Below are 23,399 nucleotides of genomic sequence, written 5' to 3'. Positions count from 1 at the left end.
GTTGCGAAACGAGGATGCAATAAGGGTCCTACTTAATTTATTTCAAATTTGTTTTGACTCGGGGAAAATTCCGACAATTTGGTGTAAAGCAATTGTAGTTCCGATTCAAAAAAACACTGCCGACGATCCTCGCGTACCTCTAAATTACAGAGGTATTAGTCTATTGTCTGTAGTCGCAAAGTTGTATTGTTCTTTGTTAAACAATAGAATTGTTATCTTCTTTGATCAAAAGAATCTTCTGGTAGATGAACAGAATGGTTTTAGACGTAGCAGATCTTGTGAAGATCATATTTTTACTCTTTCTGCTGTAATTAGAAATAGGTTGGCATATGGTCTGTCTACTTTCGCAACTTTCATAGATATTAAGAAGGCATTTGACTACGTTGACAGGAGAGCTCTTATGTACAAGTTGTTAATTTCTGGGGTAGATGGCAAAATGTATAACAGTATCAAATCCATGTACATGACCACCTCTGCATGTGTGAAAGTGAATGGTATGTACACAGACTGGTTCACAACTAATACGGGTGTAAGGCAGGGCGATAATCTGTCTCCCTCTTTGTTCGCATTATTTATCAATGATCTAGCGGTTGAATTGAAGTCTTTACAAAAAGGTGTAATCATTGACGATTATATATAATGTTTCAGTATTGTTATACGCTGATGACATAGTGTTAATCGCCGACAATGAATTGGATATGCAGGCTTTGTTTGACCATATTAACCATTGGCGCCTTTTAGTTAAAGGTAAGAAATAAAAAATTATTCACTTTAGAAAGCGCGATTATAACAGGAGCAATTTTGAGTTTCATATTGGGGAGCAGGGATTAGAATATACCAATAACTACAAATATCTTTGAATTGTGTTCAATGAGTTCTTGGATTTTTCTGTTATTTCGGAAACATTGGCAAACTCCGCTAGTAGAGCACTGGGGGCGATTAACTCAAAATTCAAGGTTTCAAGTCGTACACTAAGTTATTCAATGCATGTGTTACTCCATAGACCCTACACCAACTTGTAGGGTCTATGGTTACTCCTATTCTAGATTACTGCAGTGTGGGGCTTTGGTAAACATGACAAATGCCAAACTGTTCAAAATTTCGCGCTGTGCTTTTTTCCAGGAGTTCACAGGTTCACACCCACTCTGGCAGTTTCTGGTGACACAGGCTGAAATTCTTGTAGAAATCGTAGACTTATTAATATGGTCAGATTCTGGAATAAAGTAGTATTACTTGACGAAAATAGGTTGACAAAGAAAATTTTCCTCTGGGACTATGCTTTGAACAGCCACAACTGGTCTTCTGAGATGTGTACAATTTTTGATAACATGAATATCAGTATTGATAATCCGTCGTACATTAACACAGCCGCTGTAAATAGCCAGCTGTTGTCTACCCTTGAAGTAGAATGGTAAGAAAATATCAGACAAAAAGCTAAATTGCGCACTTATGTTCTTTTCAAAGAAGAGTATAAAACTGAAAAATCTGTACTATAGGACCTGACTCGTGGTCAACGTTCTTTGCTTGCACAGTTTCGTGCATGAGTTTTGCCAATTAGGATTGAAACAGGCAGATATCGGCATGAGGCCATTGAACAGAGAGTATGTAAGTTCTGTCAAAGTGGGTCTGTAGAAAACGAAGCTCATTTCCTACTTCATCAGTGTGATTTCTATGACGATCTTAGAATTCTGTATTTGTCACCGTTTTCAGAACCTGAATTTAGTGCTCTGTCGGAAAAAGAGAAGTTGAATTTATTATTTAAGGACACTATTGTGAAAAGTACTGCGGTTTTTATAGAAAAGGCCTTCCTTAGAAGGAAAGACAGTATGTGCCGGCCAAGCTAGTTATGTTTGATCCATTTATTTAATCTTTGACTTCTTTATTGTATTTATTTATTTCGCACTCTGTAATTTTCTTCAAGTTCTTGTTTAAAGTGACATATAAGTCCATTGGGCTGGGAGGTTTAATTTTCACATTCTTGAATTAAGATTGTTTAGAAATGTAACTTTACATTATGTAAGATCTCGTGTCACTAACTAATAAACTAATTTACTTACAATAATATTGTAGTATTAGTACCAGCTATATGATTCATGTGACATTTTCCTTATGCAAACAACAATCTAAACAATACTACAGGTCCCTGTGACCCATAACTATAAAAACGAGCGTCATGTCAAATCAAACAACACAGTATAAACTCTGAGAGTAAAAATAGATCAACTGTAGACACCCAGTTGGTTTAAATTATCGCATTTCACATGTAATCACCGACCTTCAAAAATGTAAATTGTCCCTTGTAAGCTTTTACGTCAGTTAGGTTATTGATCTCACACAAAGGTCTAGAATTTTATAGGCACACAAGAGATACAGGTAAATAACGGGTAAAAAGTGAAATGAAGCTTCCGGCATGGAACATTACCTTCAATACTCGATACATTATGAATTTGAAACCATATAAACATTTATCTGTTTACGTTGATATAAGAATAATACCACACGCAACCATTTTTATTATTTAAGGATCAATACAGTGACGTCACGTTACTGAGTGGTCATGTGTAACGTAGACGTCAACAGTGTAACCATGGAAACATTCGCTCTAGAAAATTTCTTATTTGCGTGTATTTTTTGTTAGTCATTTGTTTGCCTTCCCTTTCTTCGCAAGGAAACTTTCGATAACACACCACTATATGCACATAGAGAAATTGTATATGATTTGGGTTTTAATTTAATAAAACAACAAAAATAGTAAAATGTGCGAGAAGGGTATAAATAATACATACCCCCTAGGTTAGTGGTTTATTACTCTGTACATATAAGGCATGTTTGACCTATATCATACATACAAACATGGCGTCGGTGCAACTGGTTGACGAGGACAGTTTGTCCTCGACATCTCCCGGTGTTATTAATGATCGTCCGTTGAAATCGAAAAGCGACAAATCACCAACACATGCCGTTACGACAACAAGCGACTTTCTATGTTTGGTGTGTTCAGATAGAGCTACAGGCTATCATTATTCGGTTTATTCATGCGAAGGGTGTAAGGGCTTCTTCAAGCGAACCATACAAAAACAACTGGAGCCAAAATACACGTGTAAATCAAACAAGGGCTGCGAAGTGACGAAATTTAGTCGAAACAATTGCCAATATTGTCGATTTCAGAAGTGCTTGAATACCGGTATGAAGATAGAAGGTAAGAGTATGGTTAGTAGACTGCGAGTATTGCGACAACAAACGCAATAAAAAAGTAAACAACCAGTGACCGCAACGTACACACAAACACAGTGAATGTGTACTAACATGTACCCATTTCAAAATATCACGGCAAAATATATAAGTTATGCGTATCAAAATGCCAGTTCCCTCTTTGTTTGTTGTGTGTTCCTTTCCCCCAAATATTGCAATCTAACGCACAAGTCCGTTACTTCCACTCTGTGTTAGCTGTTTTATTTGTATGTGCGTAAATTACAATGCAAGTGCGTACAATATGTGTGGCATTTCGGTTCAAAAATTGACCTGAAATGACCCCTTTACAACCAGGCTCGGGTACCGTGGCACGTGACCCATAAATGAACTTGAACAGCGATTTGTATTTATGTGATAATCATTCTTGGAGACGAATTTTAAGACATTTTTGAGAGCTGAAACTTTACATTGCCTTCACCAGTGACTTATTAACCTGGCTTATATAACTTTTATCGAGGACATTATCTGATCTGCTCCCCGAACAATATTGAACACACACTGAGTACCAAGTCTACCTGTACTAGACTTTAGAAGGACTAATGCTCCTTCACTATTTCTGCTATTGTAACAAGTGTGCTTCACAATGTGGACAACGAGGCAATATTTGGCTGTTCAGTAGTAACTTGTGATAGATTTTGTTCATTGACAATGATTTCCCCAAACAATGCTACAGAATAATCAACTTTAGTTTGTCAATGTCATACGCTTAGATTGTGTTCAGAAATGCAACACATGAGGCATATGGGTAAGATTTTAAGATTGAGATAATATCTCTTATCTAAGAATTATTAATCTTCGTTAACAATGTTGGCAATTCTCACTCAGCTAACCAGTATCATTATAGATTATTATCAGTATATTATTATTAGTATAGATTTTTATTGGGTGTTTCTAAGAGAGCTCCAATTAATGGAATTATAGGGGAATTGGGGCATTTTCCTGTGAATTTTGTTATTATTAAGCATATGTTGAAGTATTGGCATAGATTATTTATTAGTGATGATTGTTTATTAAAGTCAGCATACTTATCTTCCATGCGTTATTCAAATTGGGGAAACTATATAACAGATATGCTTGATAAATATAGTGAGAGCAATATTTGGTCTTGTATTTGTAATTTTAATTCTACCCTTAATACAATTCAGGACAATCTATGCAAAGATTTTTGTAAATCTTGGTTTAATGATTTATTTAATGATGTTAGAAGAAATGGTAGTGATAAAAACAAACTTAGAACTTATAGAACTTTTAAATCTGTATTCAAACTAGAAAACTACCTAATCAAGATTAAGAATCCCACTTGTCGTAGATTAATTACAAAATTTAGAGTCTCTGATTTTCATTTACAAATAGAGTTGGGTAGAAGGTGCATGCCGAAAATTCCTGCCAATGAAAGATTTTGCAAGTATTGCCCCTCAATGGTTGAAGATGAATATCATTTTATTATTGACTGCCCACAACACGAAAATGAGAGAGAGGTTTTATTTTCTTCGATATCTTTGAAATGTGCTTATTTTAATACTTTAAACAGTAAAGAGAAATTTTAGTATATTCTAAGTTCAGATGATAACCTTCCTTTTGCCAAATTCCTTTTAGATACATCTCGAAAGATATCCTCAGCAGACAAGTAATGTGTATTGTATTTTTGTCTTGTATTGTATTGTATTGTGTTTACTATACCATGCTTTCCACAGCATGTTAAGTAATAAAGAATTATTATTAAGTAATAAAGAATTATTATACAAAAAATGGAAAAAAAAACCCAAACAAACCCATAAAAGAATGGTTGCTAGTGGATCCTATTAAGATAAAATGGCATTTCCAAATCAATTTCACTCCAGATAGACCTAACCATGGTCCAGAGATTGTGGAAATCAAGTCATATCTACAAATTTATTAGTAATGTCATGTATCCATAATTTAGAACCACCCTGATTAAATTCAAAACATTATCTGTACATAAGTGTTATTATACATTACGTACATGTTTACGAATACCAAACATATGTTCTACACCTGGTACGCCGATGATGAGAGAAATGAACATGCAATATCACGTGGCTGAGTTAACATTGTCACGACTAAAAGCTACATAGTACATGATTGATTGATTGATTGATTGATTGATTGATTGATTGATTGATTGATTGACAGTCTTTGTGAGACATGTTACATTATCTTGTCAAGTCAGATCAAGAGGCTGCCTACAATGGGTAAATAGAATACGTAAATGTTGAGATGAGAGATTATAGTAACAAATGACTGTATCGTCCAATCACAGACTGAATCACAACAAAATCTCGTCCATGTCATCTATGTGGCATGCATCAACAATTTGTACCAATCCAAACTGTCAAATTGAAACGTGTCATCATGGCATGAGTTTTCTGTAAAAACGTTTCGAGCAACGAGAGGAATTATGTCATCGTTTGTACAAATTAAATGTTTTCAATGTTTTACCAGATCCATGTGGCATTAACATGTCTCTCATAAAATTGCAATTTGGCCAAGTCGATGAATTTAAAAGATGTATAGCGTGTACAATGTCGTGTGATTTCTTTACGGTTTAAATTGCAACATTGTATATTGGGGCGGACTCTCAAAAGAAATGAGTGTCTCAGGGGGCTGCACATTTATAAAATATGATGCGTGACTTGATCGTTAATGTTTTTTTAAATATAAAACAGTGAAATATTATTTTTTTTGCAAGAAAACATAAATATACTAGAGAAATTAACAAAGCTAAATCACTGAGCAAACTGATATTGATGAGCGAGGCCGCTTGCCATATTTGGGCAGGTTAGGGTGAGGTTGGGTATGCTGTGGCATGATATGGACACTAGTATTGTCTGGGTTTGATGTGTGTGCTCTCCATTGAATTGCAGTGGAAGTGATCCTGGGTGTATGATATGACAGAATCCCATGATACCGTGAGTGCTAGTGTGGTGTACTTGGGATATTTGTATGTTCTCTGTGCCCATACTTATGCCTGTGAAAGTGTAGCAGAAAACACTGACAGATGTCTTTGCTATGGGCTATTGCATCATGGGAGTCAGCAGAAATACATGTAATGTTGTCAAAATTACACCCTGAATATTCATGTGAGCTATTTTATACTGTAATGGTATAGGCCTCAGGACTCATGAACATTCAGTGTGTAACTTGACTACACAGATTTTATCAATGTTGTTTCACATTGATTTTCCAAGTAGGAAGCCATGATAAATCCCCAAATAAATACCAAATCCTCATCCATATGGCCACTTTAATGGTACAAAGTCATAATATCCGAATGGATGAATCTTTCTCATGTTTTCCTAATTTAAAAGACACCATGTGAAACAGCATCAATAAACTCTGTGTTTGTATCTCAATCAAGTGCAAAAATCTAAAAATAGTGTCATTAGTTTGTTATATTACATATTGTGATAAGTATTTTACACATTGTTTAATATTTGGCAGTTTATTGACCCACAAACAAGGACTTGATATATGTTGTTTCACATTTTAAGTAAGAAAAAATACTAGAGTTGTTATATCAATTGACGATCTAAAATAAATATCAATTTATCATTGGGTCCATATGGCCACTTTAAGAGCATTAGTAACATTTATATCCATTTATAGCAAAATCAACACTATTCAAACCACAGACACTCTTACTTGTATGTGTGGAAGGTTACAACTACTGACATTGAAGTATTGACAATAGAACCTAATATCCATTTACAGTAAAAATACACAAAGTCAAACCACAGACAGACTTACTTGTATGTGTGGAAGGTTACAACTGCTGACATTGAAGCATTGACAATAGAACCTAATATCCATTTACAGTAAAAATACACAAAGTCAAACTACTGACAGACTTACTTGTATGTGTGGAAGGTTACAACTACTGACATTGAAGCATTGACAAATAAACCTAATATCCATTTACAGTAAAAATACACAAAGTCAAACCACAGACAGACTTACTTGTATGTGTGGAAGGTTACAACTGCTGACATAGAAGTATTGACAATAGAACCTAATATCCATTTACAGTAAAAATACACAAAGTCATACCACAGACAGACTTACTTGTATGTGTGGAAGGTTACAACTGCTGACATTGAAGCATTGACAATAGAATCTATCCATTACAGTAAAATCAACACAAAATCAACCACAGACAGACTTACTTGTATGTGTGGAAGGCTACAAATGCTGACATTGAAGCATTGACAATAGAACCTAATATCCATTTACAGTAAAAATACACAAAGTCAAACCACAGACACTCTTACTTGTATGTGTGGAAGGTTACAACTGCTGACATTGAAGCATTGACAATAGAACCTAATATCCATTTACAGTAAAAATACACAAAGTCAAACCACAGACACTCTTACTTGTATGTGTGGAAGGTTACAACTGCTGACATTGAAGTATTGACAATAGAACCTAATATCCATTTACAGTAAAAATACACAAAGTCAAACCACAGACAGACTTACTTGTATGTGTGGAAGGTTACAACTGCTGACATTGAAGCATTGACAATAGAACCTAATATCCATTTACAGTAAAAATACACAAAGTCAAACCACAGACAGACTTACTTGTATGTGTGGAAGGTTACAACTGCTGACATAGAAGCATTGACAATAGAACGTAATATCCATTTACAGTAAAAACACACAAAGTCAAACCACAGACAGACTTACTTGTATGTGTGGAAGGTTACAACTGCTGACATAGAAGCATTGACAATAGAACGTAATATCCATTTACAGTAAAAACACACAAAGTCAAACCACAGACAGACTTACTTGTATGTGTGGAAGGTTACAACTGCTGACATTGAAGCATTGACAATAGAACCTAATATCCATTTACAGTAAAAATACACAAAGTCAAACCACAGACAGACTTACCTGTATGTGTGGAAGGCTACAACTGCTGACAATGAAGCATTGACAAATAAAACCTATCCATTTACAGTAAAAATACACGGTCAAACCACAGACAGACTTACTTGTATGTGTGGAAGGCTACAACTGCTGACAATGAAGCATTGACAAATAAAACCTATCCATTTACAGTAAAAATACACAAAGTCAAACCACAGACAGACTTACTTGTATGTGTGGAAGGTTACAACTGCTGACATTGAAGAATTGACAAAGAGAACCTGCTACAAATAGGGAAACTAAACAAATTAATTGGATTAATAACACATGGCACAGAATGTTGGAACAGCAGAGATTTACAGTTACATTCCATGGTTTGATAAGAACAGTTTTATGGCCTTTTTATGTGTACATGAAATGCCAGGGGAACATCAAATTTGTTTATGAATGTGAACTATTATGTAAAGAAGCCATACAATTTTCTTATCGAGGGATGAAATGTAATATGAATCTCTTATACTTCCAACATGTTTTGCTTTACTTATATACTTCTAACATTAGCCTATTTCATTGTAGTGCTCTTTGATATCTTTATTACACTTATGTACCCAAATAGAATTGTCAAATTTCTATATGGTTGTAATAAAGCTTTATCTTATCGTATCCCTATTTATCTGCTGTGCCAAGCGTTATTAATAGCCATGTCAGAGGCACTGAAAAATTATCTGTCAGTGTGTGTTTACAGCACAAATACAGACATTGAGAACACAATACAGGAATAGTTGATGTCAGTTTCTACATCCACTATTTCTCACGAGACTTCACAATTTTTGCAATTTTATTTTTCTTGAATACTTAAAAAAAAGTTAAGGGTCACCTGTGAAAACTAGGTGGGGTCGAGTAAACAGAACCAAACTTTGTTTAGGCCTAATGCCTTGAACATGTTCTGTTTGATAGAAGTTACTGTACAGATTTTAAGCCTAATGTCTTGAACATGTTCTGTTTGATAGAAGTTACTGTACAGATTTTAAGCCTAATGTCTTGAACATGTTCTGTTTGATAGAAGTTACTGTACAGATTTTAAACCTAATGCCTTGAACACGTTCTGTTTGATAGAAGTTACTGTACAGATTTTAAACCTAATGTCTTGAACACGGTCTGTTTGATAGAAGTTACTGTACAGATTTTAAACCTAATGTCTTGAACACGGTCTGTTTGATAGAAGTTACTGTACAGATTTTAAACCTAATGTCTTGAACATGTTCTGTTTGATAGAAGTTACTGTACAGATTTTAAACCTAATGTCTTGAACACGTTCTGTTTGATAGAAGTTACTGTACAGATTTTAAACCTAATGTCTTGAACACGGTCTGTTTGATAGAAGTTACTGTACAGATTTTAAACCTAATGTCTTGAACACGTTCTGTTTGATAGAAGTTACTGTACAGATTTTAAACCTAATGTCTTGAACACGGTCTGTTTGATAGAAGTTACTGTACAGATTTTAAACCTAATGTCTTGAACACGGTCTGTTTGATAGAAGTTACTGTACAGATTTTAAACCTAATGCCTTGAACACGTTCTGTTTGATAGAAGTTACTGTTTGATAGAAGTTACTGTACAGATTTTAAGCCTTATGCCTTGAACACGTTCTGTTTGATAGAAGTTACTGTACAGATTTAGGCCTAATGCCTTGAACATGTTCTGTTTGATAGAAGTTACTGTTTGATAGAAGTTACTGTTTGATAGAAGTTACTGTACAGATTTTAAGCCTTATGCCTTGAACATGTTCTGTTTGATAGAAGTTACTGTTTGATAGAAGTTACTGTTTGATAGAAGTTACTGTTTGATAGAAGTTACTGTACAGATTTAAGCCTTATGCCTTGAACATGTTCTGTTTGATAGAAGTTACTGTTTGATAGAAGTTACTGTTTGATAGAAGTTACTGTACAGATTTTAAGCCTTATGCCTTGAACATGTTCTGTTTGATAGAAGTTACTGTAAGATAGAAGTTACTGTACAGATTTAAGCCGAATGCCTTGAACATGTTCTGTTTGATAGAAGTTACTGTACAGATTTAAGCCGAATGCCTTGAACATGTTCTGTTTGATAGAAGTTACTGTAAGATAGAAGTTATTGTACAGATTTAAGCCGAATGCCTTGAACATGTTCTGTTTGATAGAAGTTACTGTACAGATATTTTCACTAAAGCCAAATTGTTATGATTTTTTGCTGGTATTGAAATACACAAAAATATCAAAATTAAATAAAAAATATTGACATAAACATATTCTGTGCTTTAAAGCAGTGTACTAGGTTGTCAAGTATGCAAAAAATAGTCTTTGGAATCATAAAATGTTTTCTAGCAAAAATATCACTAGGTTTTGTGAGGCTAAGATTACAAAATATTAAAAAATACGGCTCATTATTACTTTTATTTTGGATTGGTCTGAAGTGACAGATTTACTTACGTTATCTGCCCTGTACATCATTTCTGTTCTTATTGAAGTCAAAATGACATGATTCTGAGCCACTCAAAGGTAATGGTTGTATCTGATTATTGGATAATTCCAAGGGTTCAGAAATCTCATTCACTAATATTGTTGCCATGGTAATAAATGTAAGAATTGTCAATGGAAAGGGCAGACTGAAGAATTAAAAGATCAAGAACTGTTATGTGATTCAGTCTCGATTTTTTTTAATAGATGTGTTTAAATTTTTTAAATTGTAATTTAATTTGTTGAGAAAATATGGGAGTCATATTAATGAAAATAGAAGTAACTAGGGATTCATAAATGAAAATATTAAAAAATCTAGAGCTCATGAAAATATTGAAAAACATGGGACTCAAATGAAAATATTAAAAGAAATATGGGACTCAAATAAAAATATTGTAAATATGGGACACTTAAATGAAAATGTAGGAAGATATGGAATTTATAAATGAAAATGTAGGTAAATATGGGAGTCTATGAAAATATTGTAAATATATGGGACTGATATCATAAATGAAAATATTGTAAAAATATCGGACTCATAAATGAAAATATTGTAAAAATGTGGGACTTATAAATGAAAATATTGTAAAAATATGGGATTCATAAATAAAAATATTGTAAAAATAAAGTAATAAATGAAAATATTGAAACTATATTCATGTAAATGAAAAAATAGAAAAATATGAGATTGGCTTCACTCAGATATTAAACATGTTTTAATATTAATATTAATACTTGCTGTTTTAAAAATAGGTCTACCAGTAGTACCGTCATTGATCCCTTTAATGACCTTTGACCTTTGACATAGTATTGGGAAGGGACAGTTATTTGTAAGTACATGAAAAATTTTCAGAAAAAAAGTATAAATAAATGAAAAGGAATTAGCAGAATATACTAGCTGGTATACATCATGGTGTACCTGTGTATACCTTAGTATGAGAGATTGTTTATCAAACAGATTGGAAGTAACAGCATATTTCATTTGATGAAGCAGACTGAATATTTCATTTGATAATGTAGACTGAATATTTCATTTGATAAAGCAGACTGAATATTTCATTTAATAATGTAGACTGAATATCTCATTTAATGAAGCAGACTGAATATTTCATTTGATAAAGTAGACTGAATATTTCATTTAATAAAGTAGACTGAATATTTCATTTAATAAAGTAGACTGAATATTTCATTTAATGAAGCAGTCTGAATATTTCATTTAATAAAGTAGACTGAATATTTCATTTAATAAAGTAGACTGAATATTTCATTTAATGAAGCAGTCTGAATATTTCATTTAATAAAGTAGACTGAATATTTCATTTAATGAAGCAGTCTGAATATTTCATTTGATAAAGTAGACTGAATATTTCATTTAATGAAGCAGACTGAATATTTCATTTAATAAAGCAGACTGAATATCTCATTTAATGAAGCAGACTGAATATTTCATTTGATAAAGTAGACTGAATATTTCATTTGATAAAGTAGACTGAATATTTCATTTGATGAAGCAGACTGAATATTTCATTTAATAATGTAGACTGAATATTTCATTTGATAAAGCAGACTGAATATTTCATTTGATAAAGCAGACTGAATATTTCATTTGATAAAGCAGTCTGAATATTTCATTTGATAAAGCAGTCTGAATATTTCATTTGATAATGTAGACTGAATATTTCATTTGATAAAGTAGACTGAATATTTCATTTAATGAAGCAGACTGAATATTTCATTTAATAAAGCAGACTGAATATTTCATTTGATAAAGCAGTCTGAATATTTCATTTGATAATGTAGACTGAATATTTCATTTGATAAAGCAGACTGAATATTTCATTTGATAAAGCAGTCTGAATATTTCATTTAATAATGTAGACTGAATATTTCATTTGATAAAGCAGACTGAATATTTCATTTAATAAAGCAGACTGAATATTTCATTTAATAAAGTAGACTGAATATCTCATTTAATAAAGTAGACTGAATATTTCATTTGATAAAGCAGTCTGAATATTTCATTTGATAAAGCAGTCTGAATATTTCATTTGATAATGTAGACTGAATATTTCATTTGATAAAGTAGACTGAATATTTCATTTAATGAAGCAGACTGAATATTTCATTTAATAAAGCAGACTGAATATTTCATTTGATAAAGCAGTCTGAATATTTCATTTGATAATGTAGACTGAATATTTCATTTAATAAAGCAGACTGAATATTTCATTTGATAAAGCAGTCTGAATATTTCATTTAATAATGTAGACTGAATATTTCATTTGATAAAGCAGACTGAATATTTCATTTAATAAAGCAGACTGAATATTTCATTTGATAAAGCAGTCTGAATATTTCATTTGATAATGTAGACTGAATATTTCATTTGATAAAGCAGTCTGAATATTTCATTTGATAATGTAGACTGAATATTTCATTTGATAAAGCAGACTGAATATTTCATTTAATAATGTAGACTGAATATTTCATTTGATAAAGCAGACTGAATATTTCATTTAATAAAGCAGACTGAATATTTCATTTGATAAAGCAGACTGAATATTTCATTTAATGAAGCAGACTGAATATTTCATTTAATGAAGCAGTCTGAATATTTCATTTGATAAAGCAGACTGAATATTTCATTTGATGAAGCGGACTGAATATTTCATTTAATAAATTAGACTGAATATTTCATTTAATAAAGTAGACTGAATATTTCATTTGATGAAGCAGTCTGAATATTTCATTTCTCTTTACAGCTGTGAGAGAAGACAGAGCACCAGGTGGGAAACAGAAAGTAAAAAAACCACGACTAGACACAGATACAGATGTAGCAGATCCACCTGTATATATCAACAAAACAAGCAGTATTCCTGACAAAGCATCGCCCACATCAGAATCACCAGGGGCAACAACAAATATATCATCATCATCATCATCATCGTCGTCATCATCTAATGATGGTGCAGAAGAAACAACATTTCGTGTTCAAAGCAAAACAAATGAAGTCAATTCACCGTATGCTAAACCACAGTTCAACCCTGAGTATGAAAAGATGGCAGAACATTTGATTGCAGCACGTCCTGACATTATACCAAGTGCCGGATGTAAGTTACAACTGAGACATTTAATATTTAATTACGTTGGAAAGTTTCCTGTAGACTTAGCTTAAATAGAGACATAACTGTAGACTTAATAGCATCTTGTTATGACATTACATCTCCCCTAATCTCTGTGCATGCAGAGTGTAAAGATATATAGAGCACTACAGAACCAATGAGTTGACATAGAATAACCAGGGTATAAATCCATAGTTTTGTTCTAACACATTCAACCAGGCTTGTTTGTTGGATAATGTTTGATAACTTAGTGGGTATTGGATGGTGTTGTCATTAATTCATTTATTCCCATCATTGTAAAGATCAAAACCAAAAATAGAAATAAAGAAAACCTTATAATTATTACTGATATAAATAGGTATTTCCAAATTTGCCATGATGGTGCTCTGCTTCCTGTCTGTGTATACCATGGTGGCACTCTACTTCCTGTCTGTGTATACCATGGTGGCGCTCTACTTCCTGTCTGTGTATACCATGGTGGCACTCTACTTCCTGTCTGTGTATACCATGGTGGCACTCTACTTCCTGTCGGTGTATACCATGGTGGCACTCTACTTCCTGTCGGTGTATACCATGGTGGCACTCTACTTCCTGTCGGTGTATACCATGGTGGCACTCTACTTCCTGTCGGTGTGTACCATGGTGGCACTCTACTTCCTGTCTGTGTATACCATGGTGGCACTCTACATCCTGTCGGTGTATACCATGGTGGCACTCTACTTCCTGTCTGTGTATACCATGGTGGCACTCTACATCCTGTCGGTGTATACCATGGTGGCACTCTACTTCCTGTCTGTGTATACCATGGTGGCACTCTACATCCTGTCGGTGTATACCATGGTGGCACTCTACTTCCTGTCGGTGTATACCATAGTGGCACTCTACTTTCCTCAATGTCTTAACAATACGAAAGACATCCCTGATGTACACCTCTGCAGGAACAAAGCTCTTCAGAAATGGTACTCTGAGGTGATTATGCGATACTCCCAATTTGAGTGAGGGCGCTGTATTTTCAATTTCCTGTTTGCAGTCTGCAATGGCCAATTGCTATGCCACCTAAGAATATTTGTAGATCCAAAACTTGTAGTTATTCAATGATGAATGGCTATTAAGTTGTTATTCCCATACATAATGCCTACTTTAAGTGTCCTCTTAATAGCCAGCCAATAGATATATATTACTACATCATTGAACAGTGATACGATCAAATACTTTGCTATTTATGACTTGTGCCTTCCCATAGGAAATAGGAAATAACAGTGATAAGGTCAAATACATTGCTATTTATGACTTGTGCCTTCCCATAGGAAATAGGAAATAACAGTGATACGGTCAAATACTTTGCTATTTATGACTTGTGCCTTCCCATAGGAAATAGGAAATAACAGTGATAAGGTCAAATACTTTGCTATTTATGACTTGTGCCTTCCCTAAGGAAATAGGAAATAACAGTGATAAGGTCAAATAAATATGGAATATATACTCTGATCATTCTACATCACGACAAAACGCATGTATGTCATGACAATGAATGTTACGTCATTGGTTCTGTTGTGTTCAAAATATGAGGAAAAAGTTTAAAATTGCCATTACTTTCCCAGATTTTTTGATATTACTAGTTATTGATATTTTCTTTGATGTTACTGGTGCTAGTATAATCATGTTATATTCCAATATTTTACTTCTTTCAGCCAGAAAATACTCTTGACCTAAGAGGTCCTTGTCACTACTTGCCTAGTGACTTGTAGTGACAAGGGCTCCTTAGGTCACTTGTATTTCCCTTGGCTGAATGAAGAAAGATTATTGGGAATAATATCTAATTACTTTGTAATGTCAACATCGTAATTGATTATTTATTATCATACCTGCAGCCTTCAAGGATATGAGTAATTTTGGTATCGATGATTTAATGCAATATGGATACAAGGAATTACAGCTAATTATCAAATGGGCACGTCAGGTACCTGGATTCCGTAGTTTACTACTAGAAGATCAGATGGCTTTATTGAAAGCATCCTTTATGGAATTAAATGTATTACGATTGGCATACAGGTAAGGTTTTCAAGTTTTAATATTATATTGATGCTACATCATGTGTGTCAATTAACCCAATCAGACCGACTTCACCAGTATACCGGTATATAAGCATACCATATTGGTACAGGTGGGCTGTTTTTTTAACCCAATCAGACCGACTTCACCAGTATATATAAGCGTACCATGTGGGTGGACTGTTCTATTTTTGTCAGTTACAAAAATCATCTTTCATTCTAAGGTTGCATCTTATCAGCGGTATCATTTATCGCTGTTATCTGCTAAGAGTGCACTTTAGGTGTTCATTGTTAATTGCCTCGCTACACTTATGAAAGTACAGCCACAGAGAATACTGCAAAAACTAGAGTTACAATGTAATACCCCTGAGTATGCCACACTTACACTCATCTCATGCATCATTGGGTTCTGTTATAGTATTATTTTGTTTGTTTTATCAGTTTACCAAATATTCTAGTTGTTACACCTCAGGCTTTTCTGCTTCTTCTCTTATCAGGTTAAACTCGTCAACATCACAAAGTGTGGTATTAAGTGTTGCTGCAAGATTATTTCCTAATAATTGGTGCCTTTAAGCCAATTTGATGCACCACTGAGTTCCACATAATTTCTAGTAACGCACCAAAATTATCCCCTATCTCTTACTATGTGGTCAGTGTGTTTTCCAAGCCAATTTGATACGCCACTGACACACACAATTTCTAATGACACACCAAAATCTAGTGTTCCCCTATCTCTTACTGTGTGGTGACCAGTGTGTTTTCCAAGCCAATTTGATGTGCCACTGATGCACACAATTTCTAGTGATGCACCAAAATCTAGTGTTCCCCTATCTCTTACTGTGTGGTGACCAGTGTGTTTTCCAAGCCAATTTGATGTGCCACTGATGCACACAATTTCTAGTGATGCACCAAAATCTAGTGTTCCCCTATCTCTTACTGTGTGGTGACCAGTGTGTTTTCCAAGCCAATTTGATGTGCCACTGATGCACACAATTTCTAGTGATGCACCAAAATCTAGTGTTCCCCTATCACTTACTATGTGTTGATCCCTTTAAGGCAAACTTTGATGCGCCACTGATGCACACAGTTTCTAGTGACACACCAAAATCTAGTGTTTCCCTATCTCTTACTATGTGGTGACTCACAAGAAATCCCAGTGTTCATCATTTTGACTCACAATAACAAAATTTGGCTACCCCTAGAGGGTGCACACACTGTTTCCCATGATGCAGTATTACCACTATTTTTGTAGGTGAAAGCAGTCAGTGAAATGGAATACTTCTTTTATTTATAGGTCTAGAAATGAAGATAATTTTGTGAGATTTGGTATGGATGTGAAGTTGACTACACAACAATCTATAGAGATAGGATGGGGTAGTGAACTGATACAATCTACACTCCACTATGTCAACAGAATCAAAGAAGTCAACATTGATCATTCTGAATTCTGTTTCCTAAATGCAATAGTACTTACTTACCCAGGTAAGTCTGTTTTCTAAATGCAATAGTACTTACTTACCCAGGTAAGTCTGTTTTCTAAATGCAATAGTACTTACTTACCCAGGTAAATCTGTTTTCTAAATTATAGTACTTATTTACCAAGGTAAGTCTGTTTTCTAAATTATAGTACTTACTTACTCAGGTAAGTCTCTTTTCTAAATTATAGTTCTTACTTACCAAGGTAAGTCTGTTTTCTAAATTATAGTACTTACTTACCCAGGTAAGTCTGTTTTCTAAATTATAGTACTTACTTACCCAGGTAGGTCTGTTTTCTAAATTATAGTACTTACTTACCAAGGTAAGTCTGTTTTCTAAATTATAGTACTTACTTACCCAGGTAAGTCTGTTTTCTAAATTATAGTACTTACTTACCCAGGTAGGTCTGTTTTCTAAATTATAGTACTTACTTACCAAGGTAAGTCTGTTTTCTAAATTATAGTACTTACTTACCCAGGTAAGTCTGTTTTCTAAATTATAGTACTTACTTACCCAGGTAGGTCTGTTTTCTAAATTATAGTACTTACTTACCAAGGTAAGTCTGTTTTCTAAATTATAGTACTTACTTACCAAGGTAAGTCTGTTTTCTAAATTATAGTACTTACTTACCCAGGGAAGACTGTTTTCTAAATTATAGTACTTATTTACCAAGGTAAGTCTGTTTTCTAAATTATAGTACTTATTTACCAAGGTAAGTCTGTTTTCTAAATTATAGTACTTACTTACCCAGGTAAGACTGTTTTCTAAATTATAGTACTTACTTACCCAGGTAAGACTGTTTTCTAAATTATAGTACTTACTTACCAAGGTAAGTCTGTTTTCTAAATTATAGTACTTACTTACCGAGGTAAGTCTGTTTTCTAAATTATAGTACTTACTTACCGAGGTAAGTCTGTTTTCTAAATTATAGTACTTACTTACCAAGGTAAGTCTGTTTTCTAAATGATAGTACTTACTTACCAAGGTAAGTCTGTTTTCTAAATTATAGTACTTACTTACCAAGGTAAGTCTGTTTTCTAAATTATAGTACTTACTTACCAAGGTAAGTCTGTTTTCTAAATTATAGTACTTACTTACCAAGGTAAGTCTGTTTTCTAAATTATAGTACTTACTTACCAAGGTAAGTCTGTTTTCTAAATTATAGTACTTACTTACCAAGGTAGAATAGCAAGTCTGAGATCAGCAAGTTGCAGGTTTGAGTCTTACCATGACTGTTATTTCTGAATAGTTAAAGTCCTAGGTCCGACACAGATGTGTAAATGAGAACCTTGTAGGATAGAAACTGTCATGTGAAGGATTAATCACATATGCTTATAAAGGTTGCAAAGCATTGTATGTTCCCCAGGGATTTCACTTGGTTCAACTCAGGTGTAATAATTCTGGAGCATGATATGAGCGTGTCTCAGACATAGGATTTAGCTCGCCAACAGCTAACGCCTTCAAAAAGGACCTAAAGACATATCTGTTCTCCAGAGCATTCTAACTGTACGGCGCCTCTGAACTCTACATCGTAGTGGATACTGTCGCTTTACAAATGCACTGATTGATTGATTGATTGATTGATTGATATTAGCGTGATATTAGTGCGATATGAGTATGATATGAGCATGACCTACTACGTGTATATTACTATTTACAAAACTGTATATAAAAAAATTATTACTTTTGTATAGCTGAACTCTATTTTCACAACATTCCAGTACAATCGTACGCTACAGTTACAAACAAAACAATAAATGTCTTGAATCTTAGTCTCATAATCTTATTCTACAAAACATTTACATTTCAGATGCCGCTGGTCTACAGAGTAAAAGTAGTGTTACAGAACTTCAAGCCAAACTTGTTGATGCGCTGAGATATTACATCAAGTCACGATACCCACATGATCAAAAACGATATGCAAAGGTGTTGCTACGACTACCAGCACTGCGTACCGTTGCCTCCAAGGCAACAGAGAGATTTCTATCGATGACGTTAGATGGAACTATTCAGTTAAATGAGTTGGTGTCAGAAATGATGGAATAATTATTCCATTTTTTCGATGTTTATAAAAGTTAATATTATACTTTAAATAAGTGTTTGTTTGTTTGTTTTGTGCAACCAGAACTGATCATTTCCAGTACGCCGTATTCCAGTTATAGTAAAGATAAAAGATTTCCTGGTTTGGCCACTAGGAGTGCTGTTCACAAGTCATTTGTTGACAGGAAGTGAGGGTCAGATTAGTAGAGTATTGTAGCATAAAGACGGCAGATACTAAATTACCACTCATTCTTTATATTGTTTTCATAATACTATTTTATTAGTGACTACCAGTAATAAAAACATGTCTAACTACTACTGTATTATGCTGTTATCGATGTTCAGAGTTCTTTCATACACATTTTATTCACTGCTTCATGCAACCAGTGGCCATGGCAATCATGACACAAATATTAGCCCTCACTTTGCCAAATCTGGTGCGCCCTCTTGTGGTGATTACCTGAGAAATGGCTGGAACGTGTTTACACTATCTTAATTGCATCTGATTATATCCACATAACCAAGTCACAGCTATCACCCACACTATCTTAATTACAGGGTGATTATATCCACATAACCAAGTCACAGCTATCACCCACTTGTATAATCTACGGCATGCAACAATCCTAATCATTCTCTTGAATGGAAGACTATTGGAATGGGCTCCGTTGTCTGTCCATAATATGTCATTGTAATCAAACTCAGCATAAATGTGGCATCATATGGGTTATGTGTACATCACTTTGTTCCATGAGATATGGAAATTTGACCTAATGGTGGCCATATTTGTGGTCAAAAAAATCAATATTTAGTTCATAACTAAAAAACTGTATTACAAACAGACTCCAATCAAGTGTCGTCCCCCACATTATCAGTTGCAATATTTCTTTAACCTTTGACCTTCAGGGTCAATTATCAAATTCCAACCATTACTTGCATGTCATAGTCACAAACACTTTTTACCATTTATTTGTTGCTACAATTTCTTATAAATTATGTCACCATTCAGTCACATGGAATTTGAGTATTTGAGGGGGGGGGGGGGCCTGTGTCTTCTATGAAGACTTGTTTTAGTGTTAATATTTGTTTTCCGATAGTGTATTAATATTGACTGATAACTTTAACGAGCTTTGCTGAATTTGTCTGAATGTTGTCAAAAGTAAATCATTTCTAGAAAGGAACATCATTGGTTGAATTCAGAAGTATAATATTACAATTGTAGTCTGTCATTTTGCTTCACTGTCTCACAGACTACTTGTAATTCTAGTAAAGTCAAACAAGTAATTTAGCCACACCCAATGACAGTTATCAACATGCCTGTTTGTAGATATTCACTGTAAGTAAATTATGTCACTGTTGTTTTCATCTCAACAGGCCATATTTACAAATTGACTTCATTTGAATAAAGTCACTTAGGCTGACGTACGTTATCACTTCCCATTGTGACCAATCAGTTTGAGTGCATTTTTTGAAACCAATCAGTTAATTTTCAAACAACATAAATCATTTGCTGTTGCAAGCAATACAGACACTTTGAGAGACAGTGAAGTAAAGTCACAGATTAGACATATAAGCTCATCTTTACTTGGATTTACATGAATTATTTGGTGAGTATCATTTTACACCATGCTAGGGGGTTAAATCAGTGAATATCGCATTGCATTGTGGGTATTGTATATACAATTCCTGACTTATTACTAGATGAAAAACACAATACATTTATGCTAATTTATGTTAATTTATGTTAATACAGTATGAGGATATACAGACGTAGGTTAACATGTTAACAGATATTTTCTAAATGTTACAGCTGCACTAGCTATGACTGGAGTATTAGTTTTTGATCAGACAACGAACATTTGGAAATTGTTAATTTTTTAACATTAATATTTTGATAAGTCTTGGCTGACAAATTCCATAGTTACAGCTGACCACTAGGCTGCATAATTACAGCTGACCACTAGGCTATATAGTTACAGCTGACCACTAGGCCGTATGATTTTCATACGAAACAAAAATTAAACAGAAAAATGTTCAAGTCTGCCGATTTTATGTCTGTATTTTTGGTGATTTTGTCATTTGATTGTGTTTTTATTGACCTTCGACCTTTGACCTTTGATAGTCCAGTACTTTTATTCAGTGATATTTTGTCATTTTGTAAAAATTAGTACATTTGTATATTAAGATTGTAAACACAGACTTTTTGTAGTCATGGTGATAATATGACAGGACAACATGACACATGCGTGCTAGTGTATGCTTTAATATGATGTTCTTTGGGGGCCGTACTTTCACAAGCATAGCAATTAAATTAAAATACAACATTATAGAGGCACAAGATGAATGATATGATTGAAATTAATTATTTACCAGATAATAAGCTACACTTTCAAAGAACTTACATATGATACAAATATACAAAATGAATACAAACAAAATTATATAATTGTTATCTGTTATACTGGTGCATGTAATCACTGGTACATAATGTATAATAATGTATAATCATTGGTACATATATAATAATGTGTAACATTGTATGTAATATTATTTAATATATTTAGTATTATGTATTGTATGGCCTGTAGTTATTATCCATACATTGGCATTTTTACCTACTGTAAAGGGAAGGTAATGTAATGCTTTTGTCTGTCTGTCTGTCTGTCTGTCTGTCTGTCTGTCTGTCTGTCTGTGTGTCTGTGTGTCTGTCTGTGTGTGTGTGTCTGTATACATGATATCTCAAAATCTACTCCAATTCATATGAAAATTACCATATGTACATGTTATGATAATTACAAGAGCTGATTAGATTTTGGTACAAAACATGCTTATTATTGAGTCATTTGCATAAATAGTTTTGATCGTTGAGCGATATCTTGAGAATTAAGGCTTGAAATTACATGTAACTGATCACATAGATTAATGATAAGTAATTATGAATGCTTTACTGCTTCAGTAAACATGCTGTGCAGTGTTAATGAGCAAATTAAAATTGATAGTTTTCACATTACCCTTTGTTGCCTCCAGGGGCGCTGCAACTTGCCTGAATGGCTAGCTATCAACATATCCCTATTCACCTGCTACAGAGTTAACTTTTATGTTTATTAATACAGTTCTATATATATTATATTTTGTTGTTGTTGACTTGTTTTTGTGTGTTCTTGCCTGCCTGTTTGTAATTTGTAACAGTAACCATAAAGTATGAACTCACTAGACGTACTCAGGTAATTTAACACAATTAACTAACACACTATCATTAGTTATTTGAAACTACAGAACAGTTTATATTTCTGTTCATGTATTTGACACTTATGTCCGATATTTAGAAATAATCTTTGCGTGTTCACTCTATTTTATTCTCTTTGGATGATTGGTTGTCAGTGGCTGAGTGGTTAAACCACTTCGCTCATGGTCAAGGTTCGAACCCATTCAGGGTTGTCAGTGGCCGAGTGGTTAGACCACTTGCCTCTTACCACTGCAGTTGGGGGTTCGAGCCCATTCAGGGTTGTTGGTTGCGAGTGGTTAAACCACTTGGCTCACGGTCATGGTTCAAACCTATTCAGGGTTGTCAGTGGCCGAGTGGTTAAACCACTTGTCTCTTACCACTGCTGTCAGGGTTTAAACCCATTCAGGGTTGTCAGTGGCTGAGTGGTTAAACCACTTGCCTCTTACCACTGCTGTCAGGGTTTAAACCCATTCAGGGTTGTCAGTGGCCGAGTGGTTAAACCACTTGCCTCTTACCACTGTGGTTGTGGTTTGAACCCATTCAGGATTGTCAGTGGCTGAGTGGTTAAACCACTTGCCTCTTACCACTGCAGTCTGGGTTTGAACCCATTCAGGGTTGTCAGTGGCCGAGTGGTTAAACCACTTGCCTCTTACCACTGCAGTCTGGGTTTGAACCCATTCAGGATTGTCAGTGGCTGAGTGGTTAAACCACTTGCCTCTTACCACTGCAGTCTGGGTTTGAACCCATTCAGGATTGTCAGTGGCCGAGTGGTTAAACCACTTGCCTCTTACCACTGCAGTCTGGGTTTGAACCCATTCAGGATTGTCAGTGGCTGAGTG

The 23,399-nt window shown here is 34.2% G+C and overlaps 1 protein-coding gene across 1 annotated transcript; it reads left to right on the top strand.

The window, feature by feature from the left end:
- Window positions 1-2,853: 2,853 nt before the first annotated feature.
- On the top strand, window positions 2,854-22,947 carry LOC144440043 (retinoic acid receptor RXR-alpha-B-like). Its single transcript, XM_078129273.1, has 5 exons — window positions 2,854-3,199; window positions 13,408-13,755; window positions 15,639-15,819; window positions 17,113-17,300; window positions 19,105-22,947. The coding sequence occupies exons 1-5, from the start codon at window positions 2,854-2,856 to the stop codon at window positions 19,338-19,340; spliced, it is 1,299 nt and encodes a 432-aa protein (XP_077985399.1). The 3' UTR covers window positions 19,341-22,947.
- The last annotated feature ends 452 nt before the right edge of the window (window positions 22,948-23,399 follow it).

Source organism: Glandiceps talaboti, chromosome 9 (genome assembly GCF_964340395.1).
Source record: "Glandiceps talaboti chromosome 9, keGlaTala1.1, whole genome shotgun sequence".
NCBI classification, from domain to species: Eukaryota; Metazoa; Hemichordata; class Enteropneusta; family Spengelidae; genus Glandiceps; species Glandiceps talaboti.
The sequence above is the reverse complement of the archived record's forward strand: the minus strand, read 5'-3'. Positions and strand labels throughout refer to the sequence as shown.